General features: G+C 41.9%; 1 protein-coding gene across 1 annotated transcript; it reads left to right on the top strand.

The window, feature by feature from the left end:
- Window positions 1–143: 143 nt before the first annotated feature.
- On the top strand, window positions 144–10149 carry LOC142965557 (putative E3 ubiquitin-protein ligase HERC4). The gene is made up of 23 exons (XM_076106533.1): window positions 144–437; window positions 550–676; window positions 831–907; window positions 1258–1479; window positions 1576–1667; window positions 1806–1936; window positions 2457–2581; window positions 2665–2741; window positions 2873–2979; window positions 3084–3143; window positions 3227–3332; window positions 3421–3619; window positions 4422–4570; window positions 4711–4821; window positions 4974–5072; window positions 6119–6271; window positions 6401–6541; window positions 6692–6861; window positions 6993–7056; window positions 7172–7242; window positions 7353–7536; window positions 7659–7755; window positions 9205–10149. Exons 1-23 carry the CDS (start codon window positions 221–223, stop codon window positions 9423–9425), a joined length of 3000 nt encoding a protein of 999 aa, XP_075962648.1. The 5' UTR covers window positions 144–220; the 3' UTR covers window positions 9426–10149.
- Window positions 10150–11989: the final 1840 nt, after the last annotated feature.

The raw sequence follows: 11989 nt of genomic DNA, 5'->3' as shown, positions 1-11989 counted from the left end.
TCCAGTTTCACTTTCGTTTTTCTTTAAAACCTCTAAAGTTACAGAGCTCCTCCTGCCTCTGACTCACTGGGCGTGTTATTTTCGTTTCATCATGGTTATAGGTTTTGTTTTCCTTTGCTCACAGCAAAGTATGCACAATGAACCACTCAAGTTTCGTTTCTGACTGACAGAGCTGAGTCATAAAAAGCAGCTGACGGTTCTCCAGAGACATTGTACCAAGATGTTTTCATGGGGAGAGAACTGCCAGCAGGGCTTTCGGTTGAAAGATGGCTCAAATATCTCAGCAGGCGATGGAGTTCACCTTTTAAACCTCGGCTTTGACATCACGGATCTGTCAGCAGGTCACAGCGTGCTCGCCTTCATCAAAAACAACGCTGATGCTGCCATCATTTGCACAAAAGAGAGCAAAGATGGGGGGAGAGTCAGAGGAAAACAGAGTGAGCATAACTTCCTTCTGAGCTCTTGCAAAAATAAGTTTTATTTTTCGCAGTAGTGACCTACAGTATAACAAGCTGCATCACTTACAATACACCTGCTGTGTTCTTTCAGAGTTTGTGACGTGTAAAGAGAAGATTCAGGCCGTGGTTTGTAGTGATGATGATGTGGTCACACTGCTTTCTAAGGAAGGAAAAGTTCTCTGTGTGGACACAACTACAACTCGCACTTACATTCCGAAGTAAGGAGAAACTAATCTCATGATGTCAATCGATGTCCTGAATTTGCAACAACAACAACAACAACAATTGGTCTTACAAAATCCTCACTTGGGTTCATGCTGGTCAGCTCTGAGTGTTTGAGCTTTGTTTTTTTTCTGTCTCTTGTCCTCTCAGGCCCCTGGAAGCTTTGTGTAACATACTGGTGTCTCAGGTTGCTTGTGGGAGCCAGCACTCAGTGGCCCTCACCAAAGGTACAGTGAAGTGTACAGTAAACTGCTACTAATGTACAAGCTTAAAGCTATTGGCTCCTACAATATTTGTGGAAACTCTTCCTGGGGTCTAAAATAGTATCAGTCACATACTACCAGTAATCACTGCTTTAACGTTTGAATCCCACAACTGCCTTTTGTAAACCCTTTGTTGTGTTGACTTGGTGGAAAACAACACCTCAGCCAGCGTTGAGACAGGATGGTAAAGGTTGACTCAAAGTCCAATAATGGCTGGTATCACGGCATAGTACAAGATAACATCTGTTTATATAGCACTTGTGGTTTACAAAAGGCAAACAGGCCAGGGTGTCAGAAAAGTCATTTCTCCACAGGTGGTCAGGTGTATACATGGGGCCGGGATTCCAGGGGCCAGCTGGGTCTGGGGAGGAGCGAGCCCGGCGCCGACTCTCCCCAACACATCGGATCTCTGTCAGCACTCCCCCTGGTCCAGGTGGCTGCAGGGGGAGAGCAGAGCTTCGCCCTCTCTGTGTCCGGAGCCGTGTTTGGCTGGGGAGGAAACGACTGCGGGCAGCTCGGTCTGGGAGACACAACAGGTAAAAATGAGAAAAAAAAGCAATCATTATATCTAATACTCTACTAATACTATTTCTGTTATATGTAAACCAGAATGTAATTTTTTTCCCCAATAGACAGACCGACACCAACTCCTGTTCATTACCTGAACACTAAGAAAACAATTTACATTTCCTGTGGAAAGGACCACACTGCCACTTTGACAAAGGTTAGACAAAAAAAGCTGTTAGGTGCCTCACCAATGCAGCCTTAACGCAGCACTAACTTCTTAGATCCCACAGAAATGGAAATATCTAACAAACCATAGGTGGGGCATTAAAATATGTTTGTCTGGTTGCTTCCTCAGAATGGTGCAGTGTTCACATTTGGCTCTGGTCAATATGGACAGCTCGGGCACAACTCATTCGGCGATGAACTACGACCTCGGCTTGTTGCAGAGCTCTGGGGGGCAAAGGTCACCAAGATTGCATGTGGACGGTACGTTACAATTATAAACTCTTACGCAGTTATTCTGAGCCAATTCATTACCAATGCACTTCCAGCATGGCTCCCCTACAGCCTCGACAGTGTGTAGCTAATGTAACAAAATACTGTCTTAAGTGGCTTAGCTAAGTAGCAGCTAGCTTACCAACCTTAGTTTGCTTGGTCCTTAACGTTATCGCTAGCACGTGCGCTAGCAACAGCAGTTCACTTAATGGCCACCGGTATCATTAATAACAAGGATTTTCTGAAAATTCCACGTAATACCTAGAAAAATATTTTCAAATCAGTTTTCCAGACTCTGCTCAAGAATTCAAACACTTCGAAATGGTACAGAGAGCAGGTAGAGAACGGCAATCAAATTTTGCATTTCTCCATGAGAATGTTTTTGTTGCATTTGAGAACATCCCAGGAATGTTTCTGTTGTCTGAAATAGAGGTTTGGGGGCTGTAAAACTCCTGAAAAAGCTTTGTTGACATTAAAATACTGTTTTGCGTTGTAACGTCATCTCAATCAGGCATCACACATTAGTGCTGACGGACTCCAAGAGGGTCTACTCTTTCGGGTGTGGAGCGCAGGGGCAGCTGGGACACGGAGAGGAGAGTCATCCGTCCGTGCCGCTACCGGTTCAACTGACACAGGGTGACTACGTTTCTAAAATATCGAAATTGATTCCATTTTTATTTCAGACACAGAGATAACTTTTTTTTAAATTATCATTCCAGACACCACTAATGGTCCTAAAATTGGAAACATCTACGCAGGAGGAAACTGTTCATTTGCAACGTCCACGTCTGTTAAGGTACCAACACAAATACATACAGTACATATTATAATTGTGGGAGGTGTAATAATACCGTAACCTCAATTATTCATACATATGAAGTCATTTTTCAACACCGAATATGAGCCTTTATCTTGTTTCGTTCACAGGAAGCGCATGAGGTGTTAAGCACTGCCATTGCCAGCAATGTAACACATGATGTGATTGACAAATGGGTCACTGTATGTAATTCAAAGTCATGGAAAAAGATCAAACGGTAAGTACAATGCAGTAGCAGTTATCGCATATAACTGGTGGCCTGTTAAATCTGATAATACTCTATTCTCAGTGTTATTGACTAACCACATGAAAACCTTGCAGGGAAATCCGCAGGACGTTCTCCTCCGCATCTTGCATGAATCAAATCTTCCTTGATCAAAGGTAAACGCCATCCGTTCATGATCCCCACGTCTCTGGATCTGTTGAATTACATCACATTCACACTCTGAATTTTTTCTCCATAGCAAAGATAAACATTTCCAGACCTCGTCAAAGTACTCCGGCTTGAACTTGTCACTTGCGCGACATGCTTTCAAGAAACTGGCAAAGAAGGATCACGTTATGGCAGAGGTATGCGACTGACATTGTGCTTTCCCGTATACTTTCAAAACCTCTCAGTAATGCTCTGCTCATTTATTTAGTTTTATGCTCCCAACAGGTCGAGGCTGCTGTCCTGCTCTTGCTTCCCTCTCTTGATGAGATGCCAGTGGGGGTGGAGGGGTTGAGGATCCATCTGCTTCTCAATGAGCTCCTGCATGTGATCCAGAGACACGACCTGCGACGAACGAGCACAACTCTCGCCGAGGCGGTCGCCGCCGCTGTGCAAAGGCTCTGTGCTGGAAGCCTCCGGGTCTTAGGTACTATGAGAGAAAGCTGTTTGAATGCTTGAGATGCTTCATTTAACATTAAACACAGGATCACGTGATGGTGTGTTCATCAGACCCACAGCAAGTAACTAGGATTGGAAATGGAGCGAGCGGTGCTATTTTTCATAATGCTGATATGAAATTTGTGAATTGCTATGGAGTCTGAATGAAGGAGGGCAGGATGCTATTGTGTAATTTAACAATACAAAAAGTAGAACCCACCCCAGCTCAAAGTCCGCCTTTTTCAGTTTTATGAGATGGTTTACATTAATTTAATTAAGTTGTGTCCTTGTATTGAGTCTGGAGAGTGCCAGTGTAATAATTATAGACCTCCTCAGATTATAATGTATTATGTAAATGTGCATTGAAGATAAATGCATCATTCATTTTATCAAATTATCATGTGTTAAAATGGTGAATGTAACTTGTCTGTCCACCTGCTAATGCCCCCCTCCCCCCCCCCCCCCCCCCCCCCCCACACACACACACAAAAGGTTTAAATTGTGTATTTTAATTATAATTTCAAATTAATAACAAGTGTTCTTGTAACTTTTTTTCAAACTTAAAGTTCCTTAAGGCAATAATTAAATACATTTATATTTGATCAATTTATCATCCTTGTTAATTTTATAAAGGTTTTGATTGATTATAATCTCAGACTAGTAGCGTCTAATAATTGCCAATAACTATTCTGGTGGCACACTCCGGACTCCAGTCATATCTGTGACATCTGCTCAGCTGTTAAACGCTCACTGTCATTAATGTCTGCAAATCTCCATGTTGTCTTCCTCAGGGGACTGGTGGTCCTCACTGAAGCCCTCCACCAAGGTTCAACACGTTAAGGTGTGGAAGCAGGCCCTCTCAGTGATCCTGTCCTCTGAGCCTGTTCATCGCGACTCTAGACTCGAAAACATACTACTAGTCTTCCAGTATATGTACAACGTCAGTATCCGTTATCTGCTTTTTTTCCTGTGAATTTCAAACCACACAGAAACCACAACCACCTTATTCAATTTGTTCTACAAATGCTTTTCATTGCTGACCAATCCCTCACACTCTTCCTAAACATACCTTTTTTAAAGGCCAACGACAGGATTGCAGGACGTCAGAGAATCCCAGAACAAACTTTTTGTTTGGAGATTAGCCAAACATTTCTTCAAGAGGATCTGCAAATTTGGCGTTCAAATATCGAGGTAAAAAACTATTAACAAAATACGTGTTTCTCTCTCTCACTTTGTTTGTCACTTCTCATACAGTGTCCATTCAGGTGAAAAAAAGCAAAATTTGAGGAGGTGGTCATCAAGTTTACATTTTTGTAAGTAAATTGCTTATATGCTCTCTTCAGGATATGGATAATCAGCAACTTGTCCTTTGTAACTTCCCATTTGTGATGGATCTGAAATCGAAGAAAATGGCTTTTGACATCCATGCCAAATGCTCTCAGGTAACTTTAGCCTGGAACTTTGCCTATTGGCAAACTAAACCATACAAACAATATAACAAGAAATGTCAGGAATTCTCCGATATCAACATTTGTTATTTTGCATTATTTATGTATAGTTTGTTTTAAAGTTAGCAAGTAGGTGTCCTATCAAGTTTAACAAAGGGGCAAAATGTTTAACCTAAATGGACTGTACTTGTATAGCGCTTTTCTAGTCTTTCCGACCACTCAAAGCACTTTCACACTACTTGTCATCATTCACCCATTCACACGCTGATGGCAGGGCTAAGTGCCACCTGCCTATCAGACTAACTCATTCATACACCGTATAGGTGTACACAGCTACGGGAGCAATTCTGGGGTTAAGAGTCTTGCTCAAGGACACATCGACATGCGATTAACGGAGCCAGGGATCGAAACGCCGATCCTCTGATTGAAGGACGACCCTGCTCTCCACTTAGCCACAGTCCCTTCTGTGGTTGCTGACAACCTATTTACGTCAGCAATGCCATTTTAAAGGTACATGAGGGGCTGTTCACATGCCGCGTTTTATGCGCACTGAAATCCATTGTTGTCAATGTAGACGCGCGGAAGACGCACTCAAAAGCAAAAGCGGCGCCATAGCAGTGCGCAAGCGTTCCTGCATGCCTAAAATATAGGCGACAATTTCGCCATGACAGTGAATAACATGCGTCTTTCAGCTCATTGTTTAGGTTTGACGGCCCATAGCTTTACCGGTTTGGTTCACTGGCCGCCCTTATCAACCTCAACACCAGCAAGAATTGTCCTTTAATATCAATATTTATATTAATAATATTAATACTTCCCTCAGGACTTGGTGGAGACCAAAACTGAGCTAGAAGCAGAGTAAGAATTGCCTTACGTTCACCAGGTGACCAGAAATACAACTCCAAATGAATGGGAATGTAGCTCTGTGTCTGCTTAATGTGTTAATAGGTATGGTGATGTCATGTAATGCATTACATTACATGACATGAAAATGTAATTAAGATAGGAAAATTATATTTAAAGATGTAATTGTTTTATAGAGAGAACACCAGGAAATGGTGGGTTGGCCTTTTCAAGTGCGTCTAGAGTCAGATCTTTTTTTCGGACTGAAGCTGAAGCGAGCGTCACTTTTGGAAGGCACCTTCAAACAACTGGCTGCTGCTCATCCCAGTGACTTCAAGAAGCCACTTATGGTAAATATTCCGTTTTGACCTGATGGCTAAAGCAGAGCCAAATCATTTTATACTTAATCTTATGTCATTGAATCGTATAATCATTTTGTTAATCTCATCTAAGCCTATTTCTAACTTTTTGTCTCTCAGGTCTATTTTGACGAGGACCCAAAGGTCACAGACGTCTACAAAAGAGACCTTTTCCACCACTTGTTCCGTGAAATGGTGTCAACTGGATCTAGGATGTTCATGTTCAACGACTCCGAAACGCTGGCATGGTTCCCCTCCACGGTAAGATTTCAAATCCCCATGCGGGAACCATCGACCATCGAACCATACACTCGGGGTTCACTTTATTTGGTGGATTTTTCTTGCTAATGCTGATAAGCAACAATGGGACAATATGCAATCAACCTCAAATGTCCTTGTTTCTCAATACAGACAACAGAGGAGGACAAGACAAACGTCTTCCTGTTTGGTGTTCTGTGTGGACTGGCCTTGTACAACAACAGTATCATACACTTACCCTTCCCACTGGCTCTGTTCAAGAAGCTGCTGGGTGTAGAGCCGACACTGCAGGATTTGATGGAATTCAGCCCGGCTGTTGGAAAGTCAGTATTGTTCTCCATTTAGTAATACGGTTTTGTTTGTTTTAAATTGATGCCTAAATATTGTGAATCCAGTACGCCATTCAGTATTGCTTTTAATATAACTCAGTTCTTTTGTTTCACTCCCTTTTAAGGAGTCTGCAGTGCGTCTTGGACTATGAAGAGGATGACCTCGAAGACCTGGACTGGTGTTTTTTGGTTGGTGTTTTACTCTAGCAAGTTTTTCAGTAATGTGCATCTTTTATCTGTATTTCAGCATTTTAAAGGTTTTGCAGTGATACCATTAACCTCCTCTTTCAAAATTGACTAACAGATTAACTGGGATGGGGCAGAGGTCGACCTTGACCCCCAAAATCCTGGAAAGCCACTGACAGTTCTAAATAAGTAAGACTTTAAAAATGTTCAAATCAAAGTTGTGTGTGTGTGACCTGCACCCAGATCAGCTCCGTCTCAGAGAGATGTTTGTTGAATTTAAACTTGAATCTGCCAAACAGGAAGGAGTTTGTGGATGCCTACGTGAGCCATGCCTTCAGCGCGTCCGTGGAGGGCGTGTTTGAGGAGTTCAAGCGAGGCTTCTTCCAGGTGTGTGACCGGGGTCTGGTGACGCTGTTTCGGCCGGAGGAGCTGCAGGGAGTGCTGGTGGGCCAAGACGTGTATGACTGGGCGAAACTGAAAAAGGTACACGCACTGTCCCAAACACAAGCTCGGCCTGTTTTCTCTGCAACTGCAACTGATCACATGTTTGTTTTAACCACGTCAAACATTGCAACAATCTTTTTTTTCATTGTTATTGAAATTAGAACACAGTGTGGGAACTTCACTTTAGCGACCACACCAGGCAGATGTTTTGGGAGGTTTTTGATGAACTGACTGAAGACCAGAGGAAAGATTTCCTTTGTAAGTACTGTACCTCATATTAACAGCTTTTCATTGTAGAAGCCTTTCATTAAACATGTAGCATGTGAGCTGTTGAAACCTATATGTTCTTTTCACAAACAACATCACGGTTAATTGTAGTGGAGGGGGAAAAGGCCAACAGGAAAATGTATTTCATGTTGGAGGTACATCTGGGGCCCCGAGGCAGTTGCCCACTTTACTTTCACACAATTAATTCCCACACCACAAAAAAAATGATTCCCACTTTGGCACAGAAGGTTGGCATCAATGTGGTGTGCTTGAGAAATGTCCATTATGGTGTTAATTCTAAAGATGTACTTGCTTTTATCTACGTGTTTGCACTGACATGATGGGTGCCTCGCGTATCTTGCGTCCATTCGGAGCATTGGTTGTGCACGTCCTCGTAAATTATTGCTTAGCGTCAGCAAGGTGCAACACGCACAGGAACGGTATAAGGCAGTGTCAGTGCAGTATGGTGACATGCTTTATTTACACATCATCTACGATGGCGTCGCTTTTTCAGCCAGGATCGCAGAAATAGCAATATAGTAAACTCCTGGAGCGTCGCAATGTTTATCGTTTACGTCATGCAAATCTAGAAGTTATATACGGTCTGAGAACTCTGTTGTGCCCTCTAGTGGAATCCTCCAGTAACACGCGTTGTAACCTACATAGGCAAGTATGCAAACAATTCTGTTCGGGACGCTGCCGGTTGTCTACGCAAACGCGTGATTAAAAAGTAACCATATAGGCTTTGAGGAGATTGAGATACAGATATACCATAATAATATGGTATATCTGTCTCACTCCCCCACTCACTCAGTCCATCTAACTGTCTGTCTGCCTGTCTCACTCAGCCTCTCTCTCCTCTCTGTCTATTTTTCTGTCTGTCTCTCTCTCCCTCTCTGTCTCTCTCTATCATACAGTCATTCAGGTCTTAGATATTTTTAGAGGACTTTTCCCCTCTCACCACCCCCCTCCCCCCATTTCAAATTAAAAGCCCCACAGAATGAATTCTAACTGGAATGCTTGTGATGAAGCCTTTCATTTTAGTGTCAAACATTATGATTCTGTCTCCTCTCCCCCTCTCTCACCCACCCAGTCCCACCCTTTCAAAATAAAAGCCCCACAAATACAAGATTCAATCCAAGAGTATGAATCTAAAATGCATAAAAGAGAGTAGCGCTATCTCAATTGAACCTGAATGACACTACCGGTAACATAGGCGTGTGTATATATTGCGATTTCTTCGGGCAGTAGAAGCCACACTGTCAAAATTTCTTTAGGAATTTTCTAGTTATTGATTATCATCCATCCATTCAAATAAATAAATAAATAAAGGGACTACTATAGCTGCTGTAGGTACGCAGATGATGCTGATGCACAAAGATGGCAACAGACAAAGAGTAACTTGAAGTTTCCTACTTTCCCTCCACGGGTGTTCTTCAGGGTTCCTGACTGGGTACAGGAGGGTTCCTATTCTTGGCATGGACCAGGTCCAGATGAAGGTTCAAGTTACGCAAGTCCAGAGTGGTCAGCGCTACGATCAGCACTTCCCCGGGTCTCTGACATGTCACTCCATTCTGTACCTGCCCTTGTACTCATCCAAGGAGATCATGCGAGACAGGCTGACGGTGGCCCTGATAGCAGAGAGAGGATTCTCGATGTGATGGTGGATCCACGGCTGCTGGACTGGAGCGTGTACAGTTTATGTGCTATGGGTGTGGGTGGACCTGAATTTTCCTTTTATGATCACCTCTCATGTGCTACCTCATGATTAAAACAAACACTGCACTGTATACACATGACTTGACACTGTCAGTGTACTTTAAAAGAGGTGATCAAAGAGCAGCCATTCCTCAATAGCAGCACCACGGTGTAGCAGCTTATTAACAGAAGGCACTTTGAGTATAACATGCAATAATTCAACTGATAATTAAGGATTTTTATGTTTATATCGTACGTTTTACATCTCCTCAGGATCAGAGTCTTAATTTTGAAGTGATCATTTTCTATCAGACCAAGTTGAAATAAATGAAATAGTGTTTTGCCAGTTTATTTGGTACATTTAACTTAATCTAATGCATTCCAATACAACACTTGAATAAATCTCTTCTGGCTGATTATGTTTTAGAAAATGTGTTATTTAAACTGTATGATAATCTGTGTTTGTGGTCCTGTTTAATTGCATAATATATTAACGTGAGTAAATGGGGTTGAACATATTGTTATTACAGTCAGATAAGCCAATAGCTGTGTGTAAATTAGGGGACTTTTTAGAGAATGTTTAATCTTTTTTTCCCCTGAAGTTTATCTTCCACTTTTTTAATATATTATATCTTGTTTGTACCTCCTACCATGTTATCATGGTCAATAAAAAAAAAATCAGAAACACTCAACAACATACATACATTCATTTGTCACTTGAAAAAACACACACACACTTGCCCATATATATATATATATATATATATATACTAGTGCTGGGCAAGTTAACGAGTTAATTTCGCGTTAACGCATTCATTAATTAACGGCGACAATTATTTTATCACGCGTTAACGCATTTTTTAAATTTTTTCTTTTTTTTTTCTTTTATTGAAAGACAAGAGACATTACATAGACATAACAAGAGGATGACAAGAACAGTGGGATAAAAGCCAGCAAACATCCTATAGTCAGGTGTGTGTGTGTGTGTGTGTGTGTGTGTGTGTGTGTGTGTGTGTGTGTGTGTGTGTCCTTGAGCCTTTTGAGATGGGGAAAAAAAATAATAATAATAATTAAAAAACAACAACAACAAAAAAACAGGTAAGTATTTTTAATTTATTATTATTGTAACAGACTGTCTCATGTTTATCGTTTTGTATTGGAGATATGATGTCCCTTCAGGGTTGCCATAGAGAAAAGGCGACTTCCGCTTCTGGTCGAGGGGGGGGCAGAAATAAAGAGAGAAGCTGCACCAGCTGTTGCTCTCCCTGGAGACTACTGGACATCGCTGCGGTAAAGTCAGCAGACACTCAGATCTCCGTGGTCAACTCAGCAGACACTTACATTTTAGTGCACCTATATGCTGAAATTCACGGTAAACGCATTTAAACGGCATAGATCGGGAGCCAGCGAAGGACTTTGAAAGTTAGCGGAAAGATTAACGTGAGACAACATCCGGTTTCTTCAGACGAACATCCGGTTTTCAGAATAAGATGCCAACAAAGTATGAATTATATTCACATTAAGTATAAAACATGCTACCTGCATCTCGTGAACCAAATGTTATTGCCCTTTTGTTCATATAGCAGTGCTTTTAAAATAAAAGTGCGCAATACACTACTTTTGAATTAATTATTGAACTTTGCCATAACAATAAAAAATCCATGCGATTAATCGCGATTAAATATTTTAATCGTTGCCCAGCACTAATATATACATATTCTTCTATTTGTAATTTGTGGAAAAACTGCAAAGTTGCTTTTTCCCTGAGGTGCACTGAACTTTCCTTATCTGCAGATTTGACACTTAATGCTGGTTGAATAAACCTATCCTTTGGTCTGAAAAGTGCCTATGGGTGTGTGTGAGAGAAAGAGAGAAACCCAACACTAAGCCATTCTGACAAATACAACAAGCTGAGCTGTGTCCATTACATCCAGTGATTCATCAAACTGCAGTGAAAAATATTCACAGAGTGACAAGTTCTTCAACAGCTGTTGACCAACGTCCTCTGACAGTAACTCGACCCTTCGTGTCACTGTTGCAGGACCAAGCGGTACAGCACGGAATGCGGCTTTTATGTCCTTTCTGTTTTTGAAGTTGCTGCAAACAGTCTCTGCGGTGACGGCCATTGCTTCCTTAAATAAATCCCCATCTGTAAAAGCCTTCTTGTGTTTAGCCAAAAGGTGGCTAACACGAAATGACGCTTCAGTTGCAGCCTTATTTTGAGAAGTGGGTTTTGTGAAAAGTGACTGCTGAGCCTTCAACTCCACTTTCAGCTCTTGCACTTTCTTGGCGCGGATTGCGCTCTTTGGTGGATAGCCGTCTTTGAATTTCTGGTGGTTAGTGTTGTGGTGCCGCTCCAAATTCCCTCGCTTAGACAGTGCCTATGACTGGTGGCACAACATACACACACACTTGTTTTTTACCAAGGTAAAAATAAATTCCTCCTCCCATTCTGGATGGAAATGGTAAGTTTTCGCCTTCTTTCGTGGAGCCTCCGCCATGCTCGCTAACTGCCAACAACGCCAGG

The sequence above is a fragment of the Anarhichas minor genome, unplaced genomic scaffold (assembly GCF_050575085.1).
Source record: "Anarhichas minor isolate MPS153535 unplaced genomic scaffold, ASM5057508v1 ptg000034l, whole genome shotgun sequence".
Lineage (NCBI taxonomy): Eukaryota > Metazoa > Chordata > Actinopteri > Perciformes > Anarhichadidae > Anarhichas > Anarhichas minor.
Note: the sequence above shows the minus strand (reverse complement) of the source record. Positions and strands in the feature narration are given on the sequence as shown.

Bases quoted from the DNA above. Each gene is read 5' to 3' on its own strand.
- LOC142965557 (XM_076106533.1), top strand. From the start codon at position 221: ATGTTTTCATGGGGAGAGAACTGCCAGCAGGGCTTTCGGTTGAAAGAT. The intron at 3,333-3,420 runs GTATGCGACTGA...TGCTCCCAACAG, and splicing joins AGGATCACGTTATGGCAGAG to GTCGAGGCTGCTGTCCTGCT. The intron at 7,057-7,171 runs GTTGGTGTTTTA...ATTGACTAACAG, and splicing joins ACCTGGACTGGTGTTTTTTG to ATTAACTGGGATGGGGCAGA.